The sequence below is a fragment of the Rhipicephalus microplus genome, chromosome X (genome assembly GCF_043290135.1).
Source record: "Rhipicephalus microplus isolate Deutch F79 chromosome X, USDA_Rmic, whole genome shotgun sequence".
NCBI lineage: Eukaryota > Metazoa > Arthropoda > Arachnida > Ixodida > Ixodidae > Rhipicephalus > Rhipicephalus microplus.
The window spans coordinates 330,964,009-330,982,876 of record NC_134710.1 but is presented as its reverse complement, the minus strand read 5'-3'; the positions used below and the strand labels follow the sequence as shown (position 1 = coordinate 330,982,876).

General features: G+C 43.8%; 1 protein-coding gene across 1 annotated transcript in view; it reads left to right on the top strand.

Moving 5' to 3' along the window:
* The window catches only part of LOC142776281 (protein qui-1-like), a 316,351-nt gene that overhangs the window by 78,271 nt on the left and 219,212 nt on the right, over positions 1-18,868 (top strand). Inside the window, exon 2 of the mRNA XM_075879661.1 lies at positions 2,665-2,855. Within this exon, the coding sequence (XP_075735776.1) occupies positions 2,665-2,855 (191 nt within the window). The remainder of the gene's footprint in view (positions 1-2,664; positions 2,856-18,868) is intronic.

Below are 18,868 nucleotides of genomic sequence, written 5' to 3'. Positions count from 1 at the left end.
ACAGCCTGTGAAAATTTCTTTTGTACGGAGTGAAGAGTATTCTTAAATGATGGTTTTATCCCTATAAGGGAAAGTGGGGTAAGATTCTTTTGGAGCCTGGATTTTCTGGATTATTATGCACAATGTTTATTAATTATTTTATTTATTTATTTATTTATTAGCCTGATCTTCCTTCCAGTTTACGTGGGAGCATCCTTAAACGTACCTGTGATTGCGTACTTTCTTTAAGAATGTGAGCAAATAGTGTAACGCCAAACGACAACGGCAGACATGTTTTTAAAAAAAAAGTATATAATATTGCGCTTCTTAACAGGCTTCACAGAGCATAATATTTACGTTTAGATAGACAATCAACTAGAAATTACGGCATACATTCACGAATAGCCATCATTACAAAACATGTTCACAGAATCACGGCTGCACCAAACGATTTTCCACAACCCCACGTCTTTATATCAAAAGTCATCCAAGAAACTTGCTCAGAACTACATCACTTATGTTAGTTTACCAGTTCCGCTGTTCATGTTTACTTATGCTAGAGTGAGTGTTAACAATCATGGAACGTGGGTTTGCTTGTTTGTTTGTTTTGTTTCGTTTCATTTTTACGCGTAGCACTTCGCTTTCATCGGAAAGCATAGTTAGGCGAGTTTGTTTGGATTCATCTTAAACGTTAAAACAGCGCGAAAAAGAAATGAGGACGTGAAAAGAGCAACAAGCACGAGCTTTTTGATCGTGGCGACAGGTACATTAGGCCGGATACGACAGCATCCGTATACAATCGCGAACAGTCAGAAGACTGGCCTTCGATTGCTGATGAATGGAATGCTCTAGCTCAGGGTTAAATTCGAGCCGAGCAACATGAAACACACGGCACGGCTTGAACAAACGCACGTAGAAATCACAGAACTTAAGCACAAAACGTGAAGATATATAGCCCCTCCGCAATACATAAGTCCTTGCTGTTCACAAACTTGCAACACCTTTATGCTATTTCATGTGATAGAAGGGCTCCGATGGGCAATGCTACTTCAATTATTTTATTGTGTTAACGTGGGTCCAGTTCTTCAATTGTTATTTCCTTCCACCTCCCTCCTTCTCATCTTTTGCCGCCAGTCACGCTCTAACGGGCTGCCTGTGGAAATAGATTTTTGTGCGGAATTTCACTCCAGATTTCTCGATCTATTTACATCAGTCTTCTTGAATGTGCGTAACTCGGGTACTTTATGAACGTAAGTTAGTGGTTTCTGCAAGTCCGCACGTACGCGACTCGTCTGCGCATTTTGTATACTTAATACTGGTGGTTTGAGCATGAACGTATAATAAAGAACTTCTGGGTAAGCTTTTTTTTTTCTGTGGCGTGACTTCATCATTTAATCTATCATCTGGGAAGCAGAACGAGAGTTCACACTGTCTTAACTAAAAAAAAGAGAAGTCGTCAATCAATCAACTCTAAGCTAACAAAAACTAAGAGCCCGTGTGTCTGTGCCTTAATAAGTAGAAGTCCCATGCATCACATAAACAGCAAAAAACTAAAATTTTCTTGTGCCTTCTATGTTTCATTCAAGATCACGCTATTTGAAATGAATTCAACAGGACTCATCCAACCCGTAATCCAGCTGCAGCATTAGTTCATTCTTTCTGAAATGTTTATACTTTTTCTTAACTTAATGTTAAGCTATTTTTTTTTCTTTTTGATCATCCTCAATAAAGGGATTACTTGTCTTTTGAGAGGGGCTCCCGCGAGAAGCTCTCAATGTGCTTTATAAATCACCACACCGTTCCATTTTTTCATTAATGTCATTAGTTACCATATTGCAATTAGTGACATTGATTAAACAAATTTTAATGATGTGCATAGTTATTGACTATTCTAAGATCGTAGCATTACTGTTAAAAAATCTCAAGCCTAAAGGCGCTACAAAACGCATTTTTCTTCCAGTAAACAGACATGTCAAACGTTTTACAAATGTAACATGAATTCATCAATGCTTGGCTCCCACTTCATTGTTTCAATGCGTATCTTGAAGAGAGTATAAAAAGTAAATAATGAACACTTTCAGCTCAGTACAGATAACTGTGCTAACTGTGATAAGCGCCCGTACACAATCTGCTTTAGGAGGAGACAGTAGATATCAGGCCGCAAGAATCGATTGTAATACATACAATATAGAACACGCTACGCATAGCGGCCTGAGAGCGGCAGACCCCACGTTTGAATGCAAACAGCCACGTAGCTGCCAGGCTTTAGCTTTATTTCTCACAATCGATTGTTCAACCTTCCACGATAGCGCAGTGGTTGTGGTGCTCGACGGCTGTCCCGACAGTCACGGGATCGAATCCCGGCCGCTGTGGCTGCATTTCCGATGGAGGCAAAAATGAAAATAATTAGTTTAATGCTTGTTTAGGAAACAAGGTAGCCTCTTCACTTGAATGCGTTACGTGCTCGTTTGTGGTTATGAAATTAGAGCGTTTGTTGGCGTAGAGTTGAATCAACTTGTTTCGCACAGTGTACATTCGGGACAATTGAGAGAGGCCTTCTGGCTGTGGAGAACCTAAAATAGGCTGAAGACGAGGGGGGAGGGCGGTTCTCATTTAAGTAAAAAAGCATGCCTACTTGTTTACCGGTGTCTTCCTAAATGCCGTCTTTCCTCTCTATATGCACAGACTTCGAGCAGGAGCGCCGTGTTGTACAAGAAAATGTGCTACCGGAGCTTCAACGGCACTGTGCCTCGCTCGGTGTGGACGTGGAGCTTTTGGACCTGCAGCAGGGTCAGGACCCGCGACTGCGACCTGTCGATGCCACCTTGCGAGAGTTGGAGGACTGCCACGCCCGCTCTCTCGGATGTTTCCTTCTTGTAAGTGTCCCGACGCCGCTTCTACTCGGTCAGGGTATGTCTCAGGGATTGTATATCTGAGCGCACATACCACTGTTTGCAAGCCGCCAATGGTGAACGACGTATGGTGAATGGTAATTGGTGGTGTCCTGGCTTACCGTGATCCCTCACGTGCAACCATCACTTGCTATCACTGCCTCATGCTGACTAGCGGTGGCAAATCTTGGCTGAGTACATGATAATATTAACTAGTGCTAGCTATAGTGTCAGCTATTGCTGGCCATAGTGTCGTTCAATCACGACTATGATTGATCAGTTTGGCTAAATATTACTAAATGACTGCTAATGTCCGCTATTGCTGTAGTATGGAAAATGTAGGCCATAACTAAATACATAAGGGTTGAATAGATTTGAAGATTTGTCATACATATGCACGTTATGCATTGCCTATCGCAAGCACAAACACAGAGGGACGTATTGAACTCACGATACCTTGTATTAGATCATACATTGCAGCACAAAAACCTTGTGGACTGTGGTGGATAAGCAAAGAGGTAGAAATGTTCAAATCGCATTCACGTTTTCTTAGCGCAAACTGACACACGGACAAAAATAGGGAACGATACCAGCGCTACTTTGAACTGAAGGCTTTGTTCAGAAAAGAAAAACTTGTGTACCGATGCTATCATTCGCTGTTCATGAGCACCGTCGTAGGTGCTCATCTGCTGTTATGAAAAGGACATTGTAGTCATTCATACTAAGTGCAATGTTTCCCTCGCATACACTTGGAGAACAAACTGAGTTGGTTTTACACGAATTTTTCAGGAAGTTTCTTTCTGTTAACTAGTTCCGTTCCTTTTTTACGTGAAGGTTAAGTGAAAAACTGCCACAGACTATCAATTGTTCGCTTCTGCGTTCCATTACATTACAAATTGAATATTTGAGGAGGAATAGATACCCCACAGCTATGTTCCTTATGCGGTTTTCTCGGTTTCCCATTTAAAGTAAAACAGCAATTCTTTCCACTTTCCAATCAACAATGCGCTATCACGCTGATAGACGCCATTCGTGACTTGAAAGTTGCGAGACCACAGTGATAACTCGAGAAAAGTACGCGAGGTAGGGGACGGTTATAGTTGCGTGGCAGAAGTACTCTATGAATACACGTTTTTCTTTTTTTGTGTGGGTGTTGCATTTCACAACAATTCGACACCATTGTAGATAAGTTCTGAGTACGTGAGCTGAAGAGTAGCGTTTTATTTGCAAATGATGAGAATCTAAGTCAAGACGGTCTTTTTTTTTAAATATTCTCACTTTTTTTCTCTACTGGGGTTTCTTAATGGCCCGTACGAGCGTATGGTGCGCCGCAGCTGCGTTAAACAATATTCAAGAATGAGCGGGTTGATATGGTTTTATCTAGTACTTACGTCGTAGTCTATAATGAAACTAAATTAACAGATTTTACGATTTTTTACGTATTAGTGAACTTATTGTGGTTAGGCGTGTATGTACAGCCTCAGCTATCTGAATACGTATATGTCTATTTAAAAAGACGCACAGCAAAATTTTACGCAATAAATTCTAAATAATTTGGAGCCATAGCCATTTGTTTCAGTATTTGTATTAGACCGTGAATCAGTCCTTAACTTTATGCGGCAACGTGTTACAATGTGAACGCAATGAGGCTGCTTCCTCTTCAAATTTACAAGCTCTAATACCGGACAGATTGTCGTGCTCAGTCATCCCGGTGTTAATAGGGCAACCCTGCAATACTAACTTCGATCAGTCCCGATACGGATCAGACACCTCGATCGCAGTCGATGATAATTGCTGCTATATTGTTCAGCAATATGCATCTAGTATGTCTAAGCTCAAGCGCACATGGCGTAGTTATTGCCCCCAGAGGATATCCATAATATGTGTGTTATGTTGGGAAAATTGTTTCTTAAATACCTTTTATTCAAAAAAATACTTCCTATGTTGCCATTTTTTGTCATATTAAGCGAAAAATTATTGTTCACTAGGCGCCCGTTGCTTGAAAACTACACTGCATCATGACTACAAATTCCATTTGCAAAATATACGTAATTTTGATCTTTTTCGCAATTTTACAACGTTGCTTGAATAAAAAAAAGCTCATACATGCAATGGTGACGTGCAAGCTTTCAATGTGATGTCGTTTCGGCTCTCACCATTACTTTTTTTAGCACACTCAGCTAGAGGAACGTAGTTTACGAAATCGTCATAGTAGTTGCACCCGATCACAATAAAAAAAAAACTGACCTATCAGCATCACTTCATCCGGAGCAGGAATCATTTGGATAGGGTCCCGTCAGCTTCGAAAGTGACACTGTTACACTGCCAGAGACGCTTGCCCCATGCTTTCGTTGTTCCGCGATGCTAAAGTGGCATGCGAGCGTTCTTTAATCGGGGAAAAGCAATCAGCAAAATTCCTGCCTTGGCGCGACATGTCGGTCACAACAGGATCTCCCGTTGCGTCGTCCCGTGATCCGCGTATGAGCCACGGGTTGTATGCAGAAGCGTGATATAACAGGTCAGCTAAAGCACGTGCCTTCTTTGCTTTGTTATTTTCTTTTGTTTCTCATGCATTCTGCGCCGTTACGAAACGTCTAGCAAGCACACTGAGTAATTGCGGCAACCTGTTTACGACCTCCCACATTATACAACAGTCTGGCTGCTTAAGTTGTTGTGAGGCTATTCCTTGCAGAAATAAATCCTAAGCAAAAACGCAAAAGCAGGAGTGTGCGCACCGCTTAAAGGTATATTCTTTTGAACATCGTTTTATAGTTTGCCTAATGAAGTGAACCGAACCTACGAGGACGTTTGCCACGACCAAGCTGCATGCATAATTCAACATCACGCTGAACTTGGTGCAATCGTTCTTTTATCTCATTAGGAATGTTTGCAGCGAATGGATCTAATCTCGCTCTGACCACGAAGACTACGCAAAAGTATTTACGTACGCTTCTGTACGCAGCGATGGGCTGAGCGCTTCTGAAGTTTTCTTCTGCCCTTCAACCGATATCAGGCGGTTGTTTAAAATACCACACCCCTTATCTTCGGTGATGGCCGAGCTAGCAGCGATTGATGTCGCCCGTACGTACGTACAAAAAGGGTTACCAGCATGGAAGCTTGTTAACCTCACCGGCTCTCGTGGTGCCCTTAGCAGACTCACCAGCAAGGAGACCGACAGCCCTATTCTAAGCATCATGATGGAATCCGTCAACAATATTCTGCCACGTGGGGTATGCCTAGCTGCACAGTGGGTACCTTCGCACGTGGGCATTGCAGGCAATGAAAGAGCGGATCGCCTTGCTTCGTCATGCAACCATTATGGCTGTGACTGTGCGGATATTCCATATATGATGGACAACGCTCGTCTGCTTATACGCCGACACCTCCTAAAGCAGCACCCAGACCAGCGTGTGGCAAACGCATCGTTCCCTCCCCCTGTTCGTGGCCGCGGCTTCCCTCGTCGTTCCAGAGCGCTGTTGTACAAACTAAGAGTTGGCTCTGTGCTGGTGCGTGAACGATTACACCATCAAGGGCGTGTGGACAATCCGTTGTGCGCAGCTTGTGGCTCCTGCGAAACACTTGAGCATATCGTAGTTCACTGCCCCACATTTGCTACGCAGCGGGCTTTGCTGATTAACGAATATATATTCCTAGGACTTAGTGCACGACCCTAGACGAATACTTCTTTCCGAGAGGTTGTGCTTCCCGACGCAACCAAGTCCACCGAGCTTTCCTTACATTTATGAACCAAACGGACCTACCACCCGTTTATAGATGGTTTTTATTATTCTTATTTATTTTTTACCTATAGTCGTCTAAGTCTTCGTCATTTTTGCTTTAATTCCTTCTCCTCTTTCATCTTTCTTCCCTCTTATCTTTATCTTTCTTTTCTCTGCTTCTTCTCTCCTCCAGAAAGAGTGAGCAGGCGTTGCGCCTATCCAGGCGGCTGTTGCCAGCTTGCTCTCTCCCTCTTTTCTCTGTTTCCGTGTGTATCTGTGTATTCAAATCAAATAAATAAATATTGCGAAGAAATTTACATCTCGGTTCCAAAATCACCCTTTTCCCTGCTGCCCTTCTTCATCATTGTTGCTACGAGTTTGAAGGCAGAGGGAGCTAAGGCTTTTTTTCTTTGATTTCATGTTTCTTTTTTTTTTGCAAAATACAACAGCAAGCTTCACTTGTAAAGTCGGCCGCTTTGCAGCAATAGTTTTAGAACCGTGATGCACGCTTTACAGGCGCCGGCAGCCAGCTTTTTCGTAATGTCGCACGTGGTCAAATACTCCTTTACAACAGCCCTTCTTTTTCGCACTTCATCAAAGGCTCGGTGGGGCTTCGCCTACATTATCATTAAAATCTGCCAGTCAAGCATGGTGCAAAAGAAAAAAAAGCAAGATATTGTAGCGAAAGTAATATCTGCGTTTGTTAGACCTAATAACACTAATAAACACTTATTTAGCAGAAAGAAATAAAATAATGGTTTGTCATGACTCAACACAAATGAGAATGTGTCTGGGGTGAACTCACAAATAAGGACATGTCGGGGTTGAGCTCACAAAAAAGAAAAAGATGACAACGAAGGAAAATCAAAGGTGCATCTGTGTAAACCCTTCCTGGTAAAAGTGTCGATGGCAACCATGAATATGCACGCCTCATTAGCCTATTGAAACCAGTGTTTACCGTAAGCGACATGATACTTGGTTTCGGATGTTTTACGTGCCAGAACTATGATATGACTATGAGGCGCGCTGTAGTGAAAAGCTTCGACAATTTCAAACACCTGGGAATCAATAACGTGCATTTTGCGGAAATAGCATTTCGCGCAAAAATAGTATATAGAGAAAAACAGTCTCATTTCATAATTTGTCACATTACACCATGAAAACTCGTACATTCTATTTTCTGGTACAAATGAAGTGGGGATAAGCTGGAGGAACAATGTGACAGCTTTATACGTATATATAAATTAGAGGTGTGCGAATACTGAAATTTGTAACCGAATCGAATAGTGATATGACAATGAATCGAATATGAAAAGTAATCGAATACTGTTTAAAAAGTTTTTGAGTAGTACGTAAACTAATTTCAGAACATTCTTAGAGCACGACAACATTTGATTTTTTTAAATATTAATTACAATTAGTTGTAACGACCAATAAGGTAACTTTTAATTAACCTAAAACACCACAATTACGAGAAGTAAAGGAAGCTCGTATGTAACCTTCGTAATAGCTTGTAACTGTAGGCTCAAATAGAGCATTCACAAGCATTATCAATTTGAGCTTTTCTGACAAGATCTTATATAAACTTCGTACGCAAAACTAAACGAGTTTCCAACTAAACACCACGGTTTCAGCTTAACATGTAATAGAGGACCAAACAAAAAATGTAACAACCGGCATCTAAATCTACATCTGCAAGAATAATTTACGCAAACACAACACTAGTGTCTGTTAGTCCTGAAGCTGCAAGCAGTTATTACAAAACGAATACAGGATCTGACTAATGCGACACAACTTCAGAATCGTAAATAGCAAGCAAGAGTGCAGTTCTCAGAAGAGACACGTTCATCCGTCAATCAACATAGTATAGGTAGTCTAGTGAAAATGCGGGCTGCGTGGAGATCACTTTAGAGATTGAATTAAGAGGAATGGCTTGTAGCTGTCCCAAAGTTTTGTTGTTTTGGGGATCTCCAGGTGGTGCCCATTAGTAGAAAAGCATTATAAAATATTCCGTATCTTGAATATGTACAATTCTATTTGCTATTCACACACACACACACACACACATACATACATATATATATATATATATATATATATATATATATATATATATATATATATATATATATATATATATATATATATACGATTTACATGATTTACAAGTTACATTTGCATAAATTTGATGTTACATGTTCAATTTGGCGACGTGTTGACAGAAGGGTAACGATAAGCCTGGAGAGCTTAGCAGAAGATCAAAGATATACATCATATACTAGTACAAAACATGTGCGTTTAGCCTGTAGTGCGTACTCAATCTTGTGAATACCACTGTTTAAAAAAGAGTTCGGCACTATGGACATGTATGCAAGATTTGGGTGAATTTATGTTTGGTGGATTCCACTTATGATTTATGATTTCGCCTTGTCTCAGTTATCATCGCTTATTAGAAGGTGGATTTTATTAGTTGCTCTTTTGATTGTCTTAAAAATCGTTGTGTTAAGTCAACATTAACAAACCTATTTCTAAAAGTAAGCGCAAGCGAAATTCAACGCAGCCCGCATTTAAACTCGATGGTTTCGATATATTATTCCTGGGTTTTCAACTGATCTATTGTTGGCGCTCTTTGTGATTCCACGCAATCTCATCGTCCCATCTAGTGCCACTGCTCAAGTCAGTGCCATTGCAACCAGAGAATAGAAGTAAGTGGTAAGTTCACGGTCATTGTTCAATAATTTTAGCTCGCAAGAAAAATGTGCTCAAAGCACGAGAACATCTTGCAGCTGTGTGCATCAATTCATTGTTTCGTCATTCATTTAGGAACGCTAGTGCAAGTGTACATGCGAGAGAATTTCAGTTGGTGACAAAAAAGGAAAAAGAAGAGTGCACATAAAAAATCGCTATTATTGTCACACAACCACCGTACTTAGCAGTTTCCTTTCGCCGCATTACAAGACCAGCTTCAAAAAAGAAAGAAAGAAAGAAATAGACTGAATACGCTTGAATGAGCGTGGTCGTAGAACGAAAGCCTAGGTCAAACTGGCCTTTGTATAGGCAGCTTTAAGGCACTGGGGCAGAATGCTTGAGGGAGATGTATTCACAGGCTCTTTCGTTGGGTTTTCACTTTTTTTTGCCTGACATTGATTCGTTGTACGCTAAGGACGTTGTGATGTGCTCAGCCATCTAGTAGGTCTGTCTCAGAAAATTTTATCAAGTGAATATTAGGAATCGTGCCTCGAATTACATTCGAAAATCGATCGTGGCTTTCACTTTATTAGAGGGTGCCAAGAAAGAATGTCTGTTTGACGGTGGCTTGCAGCAATACTCATTGGGGAGGTCACCACGTGTCATTTTGTTTATGTGTGTGGGAAATTCGCCAATTAGAAACAGTGGCATCACTCTCACGGGCTTCTCTGGTTCGTCGCTGTGTATTACGGGGTGTCGTGAAGGTATCGAGTTTGTTTTTCATAGTTGCTTTGGTATTATCATGGAGTAGGGGAAATTCTGCGTGTATGACATATGTAGTTATGTCGTAAACGATAGCCCAAAGAGCCCGAGAGCCCAAAGGGAGAACGATACAAGTTTTGATGGCTAGCACATGCAAGCCGTGTGTGGTGCATCACTGTCATAACTGAATTCACCCAGAATAAATTTGGCAATTTGCATACGATTAACCCTACCGGCCAGAAAATTCGCAAATAATGAGAAAAGACAAGACAGACAGGAAAGAAGAGTATCTATGCGGGCGTGTGTCGTCATGCACAAATTCGTCCTTTAGTCGTCTAAGACCTTTACCACCACCACCACCAATAATAATAATAATAATAATAATAATATTAATAATAATAATAATAATAATAATAATAATAATAATAATAATAATAATAATAATAATAATAATAATAATAATAATAATAATAATAATAATAATAATAATAATAATAATAATAATAATAATTTCAAAGACGCTTGTATCAACTGAGCCAGCATTGAAAAATATGCGCGCTTCTTCTTAGGCATGAATTGACACTGAATATACTATGGTATTGAAGAAAAATAAGAAACTCAGAAGTAGACCAGTCCCGGCGGAGGAAGAGCCCCCCCGAATAACCCCTTCTCCCAGGGGTGAAATTAAACTATCTAAGCGAGCCGGCGTTTTCTTCAGGGATTTCATGGAAGATAACGACGACAGCACCCCTGCCGAGATGGCGTGCGCTCTGCTTTGCCAATTAAAACACCCCCCCGCCCTTCATTTCTTGGAGGGAAATCGCATAATTTTGCAAGAAAATGTATACCCGTACAATTTATACTGATATAAACTACCGATTGTCCTATAAAGTGTTCTTCAGGGGTGATGCTTGATACACAAACGGTGGATGTTAGAAGAGCTTGAGCACGCTGCTCAAGAAAGCCTCGGCAAGACAAAAAGAAAAAGTGAGAGAGAGATGTTGTGATAAAGATGTGCCTCGCATCGTCGAAGATGTGGGGCGTCTGAAGGAAGTCAACAGAGGTCCTAGAAAAGGGGGGACCCTCGAAGAAATGGCCCAGCTTCTTGATAAATGGAGCTCATATTTCAAAAAAGTGGGTGCTCGTTTTGCCACGACGTCCGACGGCACCGAGTGTGCGTACAGTGACTCAGCGAAATCTCTGCTCGCTCCATTACCACACGCGAGCCGCTGACTGCCACCACCCGTCCACGGCCTCCACATACTACTCATATTCCCCCAGTGGCAGGAGCGACAGGAACGGCAGGAGCGGCGGCGATGTCCGACCGTCGTTAGTTTTCATTAGTGTGCGCGAGCTGGCCAGCGGCCGGCTGGCTGTCGTCCGAACGACTAAGGCCGGTTGGGGACTTCGGCAGCGAGATGGCTTTTCCGTGCCTACTCGTCTATAAGGAGCCACCACTCGGAGCCGCTATAGTGCCGACGTTGTACAGCCGTTTTCTGCAGTAGATTGTGTGGCCATGTAGCCTCGGCTTTTTGCTTTATTTCAGAGATCTCCTAATTTAAAATTTTGACCAGCTTTGTTATTGCTAGACCCTTTCGCGGAATGATTTGCTACTGCCCCGCTGCTACAGCAAATCAAGAATGTTCCGACAATAATTTCTAGACACCGAACTACATACAAACTAAGTACCCTCGCGGAGTTTGTCAACATGAAAGGCGAGTATACAAGTGAAAGACCGGAAGGTTAAACAAAACCGAGGCAGTTTAACCATATCTATACCCTCCAATGCGCAAGGTTCATAAAGAACAGCAAACGGTTTAGATGAGAATGCCCACCAATTTTGTCGCTGCCGTAGATGCCTTCAAGCTCTGTGACTTAAGAAATTCTCTTAAGCAATTGCCGTACCACTATTGTGACCTTTTGAAGGGGTGATTGACAGGGCCATAGTGAAAAAGCGTTCGACTTCTGCACTGAATCTTTCCCGCACTTTTGGTCAACGTGGATCTCCCTCCTGGTGATCTAGCACGGGGCCGCGGCCCCAGCTTGTGAGCGATGGGGCACGTCGAAGAACTCTAGGTTCTCGGAGTCAACCCATAATCGTCCATAGTGCAATACAAAACGTATTTCTTTCTGGGCCATTGAACATTGCTAGCGGTCGTAACATTTCATCTGACTTTTCCTTCTAACCTACCTTGTGGTACTGTCTTTTGCTGCTGTCTTCTGCGCACGGTACATACCCATTGCAGGGTATTGGCGGAGTAGTGGCTGCTTGGAAAAAAAAATATGAACCATCTCCTAGAAGAGAGCCCTGACGGAGTGTGATGCAGCAGCAGTGCACACGGTGTGGACCTGGTTTAAACTGGCTCCGACATGGGTGCTGAAAAAAGGGTTGAGCTTGAGATGTTCCAGCGGGTGAGGCAGGTAACGGTAACGGTGCGGAACGCTCATCGTCGGAATCTTGCCCGACGTCAGCGACTCCATGAAAGTGGCTCAGACCGCGATGTCGGACGGGTCGGCGCCGAACACTAGTGGAATCAATTTGGTCACCGCCTCCAGCTACTTGCGGTTGCGGATGGAACCGACGTTGTACAGGTGGTTGTCGAACCAGACAAAGTCGCACGCATGGCAAATGTGACCGGAGCTACGTTGAAGAAACTCTCGTCGAAAGCGAGTGTCGGTACCGGTATTGCTGGCGGCGTCGCAGACGGCTCTCGCCATGCGTGGACGTGATCGGCGTTGCGACGGCGAGACGCCTCCGGATCGGCCGGCGGAGCCCGGGGATTGTGGGCAGACGCTTCGGTGGAGGGCGCGTGGCGCTTCCGAGACGTTGCTGACGACGGCGGCGTCGAGGATTTGCTGGCGTTGGCCTTGGGCTGTTGGCGCTTCCGCTCGGCTTCCTTGACTAAAGTCTCGTGGCTGTTTCCGACGCGCTGGAGACGCTTGCGCTCGGCTAGCTCGGCCCGCGTCTCGTCGATGTTACCCAGGTGCCCCGCCGCGGTGGTCTAGTGGCTAAGGTACTCGGCTGCTGACCCCCAGGGCGCGGGTTCAAATCCCGGCTGCGGCGGCTGCATTTCCGGTGGAGGCGGAAATGTTGTAGGCCCGTGTACTCAGATCTGGGTGCACGTTAAAGAAACCCAGGTGGTCTAAATTTCCGGAGCCCTCCACTACGGCATCTCTCATAATCATATAGTGGTTTTGGGACGTTAAACCCCACATATCAATCAATCATGTTACCCAGGTGCTGTCTCCATTCTCTAAAGCAATCGGCGTATTTGACTCGCACCTCGTCAGTGTACTTTAAGAAAATTATGACTGCGCTAAAAAACGAGACACAAGAACGAGAAGGCGGGGACGATCACAGACTAACAACTGGTTTATTGGGAAGGTACACCACCCATTTTGAAAGGTGCGCAAAGACAAACAAGACCACGTGACGAGTTTCAAGACTTCTATCAACTAAAATAAATCTCGATCTTTGCTGGAAAGATACACGGATGAGTCGCTAACGCACTTACCAGGCCCGTGTCTACCTATCCAAGATCTCTCTTGCTTTTAGGCTCTTGGCTCGCCCTAACACCTTGGTACTGCTGAAGATAGGCTTGCACACGCATGCGCCACAATGAACTGGTAGATGCCCCCTACTTCCATCTCCTATAGCCCCGCCACGGTGGTCTAGTGGCTAAGGTACTCGGCTGCTGACCCGCAGGTCGCGGGTTTGAATCCCGGCTGCAGCGGCTGCATTTCCGATGGAGGCGGAAATATTGTAGGCCCGTGTCTTCAGATTTGGGTGCACGTTAAAGAACCCCAGGTGGTTGAAATTTCCGGAGCCTTCCACTACGGCGTCCCTCATATAAATATGGTGCTTTTAAGACGTTAAACCACACATAACAATCAAATCCCGTCTCCTATAGAATTAGCAATCTACATCGAACTTATATTAATACACCTTCGAGTCTGCCCCACACAAATCATTCCACAGGTCATGGGGAACTTGTAGACCACTCCCGTTATACAGGATACATACGCATGTCTGTGCTTGAGATCACATCTTCCATAGTTTACTTTGTTCGTGTTGGACGTGCCGCACAAACGAGATAACTTGCAAGGCGCTGAAAAAACCGAATCGACCCCGTATCTTCCCGCCAGTTTTTTAATGCCATGCAATACCTTGTGTAGGTACGGCATCACTTCGACTTTCCGCCTCTCACTCTTTTCTGATTCTTTTCCCTCATTTGCCCTTGCGTTATCGTCAACGGCCGTGGTACAATGGCATACGACTCTCAGAAGTGATTCTGCTACAGCCTTAAGCAGCGTATGCGGGAAACCTGCATTTCTGAGACAACTCACTAGGAAACAAAAACTACCTTCGACTTTGTGGTGACAAGACTTGATCAAAGATGACCTTAAGCATGGCATTGCTATGCCCCTCTTCACAAAGTTCGAGTGACATGAATCAAAACGCAATAAGGCCCTGTTCATGCGTGGTGAGTACAACCAGCACACGTGTTTTTTCTCATTGAAAACCAATTTAAATCTAAAAACTACACAGAATCATTGCAGGCATTTCGAAAGTAAAATTCAACTTAGTCATTCTGAAATCAAGGCAATGAAGAATACACTTCGATATCTCTTCACGTTCATTGTCAGAGTCAGTTTTTACAAGTATTAAAAAGTTATCCACGTATCTACAGACACGAACAACGTAATTGTCAGTAAGCAAAAGAGACAACGAACAATGCACATCTGCCCGATAGATCTCAGCGAGCAGTGGCACCACACAAAAACTTGTGCATATGCCTCGTTTTTGCACGTAAAAGTTCTCCTGGAAACTCACAATCGTAGAGTCACAGTCGTAGATTGTGACTCTACGATTGTGATCAATATTACTATTGACAGCATGCATGCGAGTTAAGCAAGCTTACACAATAATTAATGAAGCATGAGCCCGTGTAAACTGATAGGGGAAGTTACGAGCTATTGAATAAATAGGTCTCACGAGGAACCGGCTATCTGAATTATCAGATATACCCTTCAAGAGCGTAGTAATGTAAAAAAAAACAAAAAAATGTTGACCGTTTCACCCCAATCTCAAAGCCATAGAGATAGCAATGTTTCATTGCTTCGCTTGAACTCCTCGTATGACAGTTCCAACTCTACGTTGATGAGACATGTACAATGGCCTGGCAGCTGTCAGACGCCTCCCAAGAATGGCGTGATGAGCTCCGACAGTGGCGTTGCAGACGTCACCCATCTATGGTGCTGCGAAACATGATACCAAATGGAAACCATCTGTGCTTGTTAGCTTCCAGTGAAATGGTAGGTAATGCCAGCTTAGCGTATACTGCTCATACAGATATTTACTGCTTTTACACACGTCAACTTAGCGAAGGGGACGTGTATGGGACTATGGCGTGCTTACGCTCTTGCTTATCAGCGTGAGGCGTGAACTCTGCTCGGGCACCAAGGTGATTGATTGTGCAGCGCTGACGGTCGATCTACTTCGCTTTGTCTTTTTTGCAGCCAAACGTATACTCCGCTTCACTGGGGAACTGTCATGACCCACGTTGAGTCAGCTGCGTATACGGTGTCAGCGTGACAGCAACATATAACGGCCAGTGGCCTCGACTGCGCTAATACATCTCGAGCCTCTGTGCAATTGCTTTCACAGTCAAACTCGACAAGCCTATTGATAACAAAAATGCTCCTGTTTCACCATTTGTTTTAGTCGTTCAGGGGCAGGCAAGTCCATTTTGTAGTTAGGCAGACTGAGAAAAGGTTGTGTTCCCATACTCGTACGTATAGTAAGGTGGACCTCATGTAAAGAGTCGAACACACGTAGTGTACCTCATTTTGAGAGGTCTGTTTTTGGTTGTTGTACCTCAAAATGAGGTACTGAAAGCCGTCCTTAGCTGAGCATTCTGTTCGTCAGGTTGCTACTTTTGGCTGGCTAGTTTCTGGAATATTTTTTTACAACTCCCAAGACGAGATACTGTAACAACGCTATCGCTCATTTTGATGTAAAACGATGCTTGGTTCAGAGCACATGAATCACCCGTGCCCATGGTCCTAAGGAGAGCGTTGTAACATTTGCACTGAACTTCGTGATTACAAATAAGCAGCGCACGACGTTTTACACAAAGAGAGACGATAGGGACACCGCTGCTCCCTATCGTCTCTCTTTGTGTAAAACGTCGTGCGCTGCTTATTTGTAATCATGAACAATCACCAACTCGCCCAACTTTCGGTGTTACTGAACTGAACTTCGTGTTCGACAGAACTTCGTTTGTTTCTCGTGTATCTTAGATGTGGGTAAGCGGATATCGTCCTCAAAATAGCAAGTGACATAAAGGCTTTTTCAAGCCAAAGTTAGCATAGCGATGAAAAGATATTGTTTGCCATCGTGCTCGAGCACCTAACGGTGCATAAAGGGAGGGGGCATTGCCGCTACGCTACGTCGCCCACGCTCTCGCAAGCCCCGGTTAAAGCTGCGTTCCTTGACCGTGCGTGCCATTGCTCGCGTTCTAAGTTCGGTGTGGCGATTTCTTTTTTAAAAAGTTGATTAACGAAAACTGCAATTAATTCGAAAGAAAAAAAAAGCGTTGGCGTTGTGTTTCGAATGTTAGAGGAGCTGGATCAGCGCATCTAAGCTAACAAACCTGGGCGTTCTACTTTTCGACATTGCCCTTTGTCGTTTTCACTTTCATCACGCCAGGCATAGTAATGGAAATTTTGGCCCAAGTAACATAATGGAATAAATCAGAGTGCAAATTACTGCTTTCGGAAGGCGTTCCGTGTGGTCCGTATTTCCTTCCCTAACGCAACCATTGCGCTTAGCCGTCTCGCGCCTGCCGGCAAGGTAGTCGCTACTGCATGCTTTCACTTCCTTGCCGCGAGGGAGGTCGATGGTGTGCGGTGATGGCACCGCAGCATGTCGTCATTTGCTATCCCGGGCGTTTAATTCGACATTACTGCTGCTTGCGATCATTGCGGCAGCGATGAAACAACAGAGCACGTTCGCTGTCACTGCCCTCGTTACAGCGTGCAAAGACGGTAGCTAGCTGCTGCGTATGCTCGCCTTGACGACAGACCCTTGTCAGAACAGTCAGTGCTTGAAAGGCGACATAATCTGTCTTCGCACAAAAAAATTAGTGAAGGCCTTATTGAACTATTTGCGTGGTAGTGGCCTATTGAGTAGGCTAGAGCACCCCAGCTCCCTTTTTTTTCTTTTCTTTTTCGCGCGCCTATTTCGCTCTTCGCTTTCTTTCCCATCTTTATTCACCATTCTCCCTTCCCTTAGTGCAGGGTAGTAAACCAGATGCTCCACTTTCTGGTGGTTAAACTCCCTGCTTTTTCCTCATTTTATTCTCTCCCTCAACTGCTTTCGCATTCACAACTCATGAACGGGCTTCGAACCGGAGTACCCATGCGTCCCACGGTGCAAAGATGTGCGTTGTAACCACTTCGCTCTGCCCGCACGCTAGCAAAGCATGCATTTATGGAAAGCACGTAACTGCATTTTTGTGTGGTTTTGTGGGAAACTTGCTATGATGGAGAGAAAGAGAAAATTAGTGATAGAGAGAAACCCATAAAGAAATAGAGAAAGTGAGAGAGACCGAAATACAGTGAAAAGGAGACACATGGAAAGGGGGAGAGGCAGAAAGAGATATTGAAAGAAAGAGGTAAAGAAAGAGTAAAAAGCAGAGAGAAGAATGAAGACATATAAAGACAGCCAACGAAAAAGAGATTGAGGGGAAAAAAGAAGTAGCCTTTCATGAGGCCACGGCAGTTTAACCCGGGTAATCATGGCCCCAAGACCAGTACTAAAAAAGGTCACACACTAAGAGCTTAGTGCTAAAGGTTAGATGTGACATCTCTAAAAAATCCCTTCTCTTTATTGTGCATAACTTTTGAATAGTTTGCCAAGCTTCTGCAGCTATGCTGGTCATTGTTGTCTGAAATGGCAGAGTGATACCAAACTTTTTCCACGTCAGCTCACGTCATGTCACACGCAACCGCGTTTGAGTTATATTTCCAATAGTGCTAAACCTGCGAAAAATAGTGGGGTAGGCTGCTAAACTACGCGGGAGGGCTTACGCAAATGTTTGGCATGAGTAAAGTATACCAGCACTTTTTTTCGCTGATGTCTGTCAACATTCATAGGGCGCGAATGTGGCACCGTGACAACAGAGAAGTGAACTTGTTAGTGCCAGTGCAGCAAGCCTTTTTTTTTCTTAAGCTCGTTGAATGACTATCCGTAAACAACATTGGCTCTAATGGAATCTTCTTCTGTCCTTTCATTTTCTGTCAGCTGTTCTCACTTTTATTCCCGTTATCTCGTATGGCAGGATTAAGTCTCGGGGTATTCTCTAGTATAGTAAGGAAATAGATCTTTTAGCAAAAAAAAAAAGAAACATGACTACAAAGAAAGCGCGTGAACCCCAATAGTGGATGCGGTGTGTCGATTTTCGTAAACCCCTTTTCTCCACTGCTTCGTGAATACTACAGCGCGTAATCCGCAGTTCATCCCAGTGTTCCTCTTCTATCGCAAACTACTTCCTCTTAGTTACGAACCAAACAAGCCCACTTCCCCGTGACAATGAATGTGATGGCTTTAAGGCTGTCCAGGACTGGTTCTCTCACGGGGAACTTTCACTCCTGTTCTTCTTCTCTATCCTCCTCTCTCTCACACTCTCTTTGTTTCTGAAGACCGCCCGAGGTATCGCGACAGATTAGCCGTATTCGCCCGGTAATTTGCATTTAAAGTTGCTCGGCAAACTAACCCGCGAGCGACAGCGTCCATTTGCAGGCATCACCGTGTGTAGCCGGCTG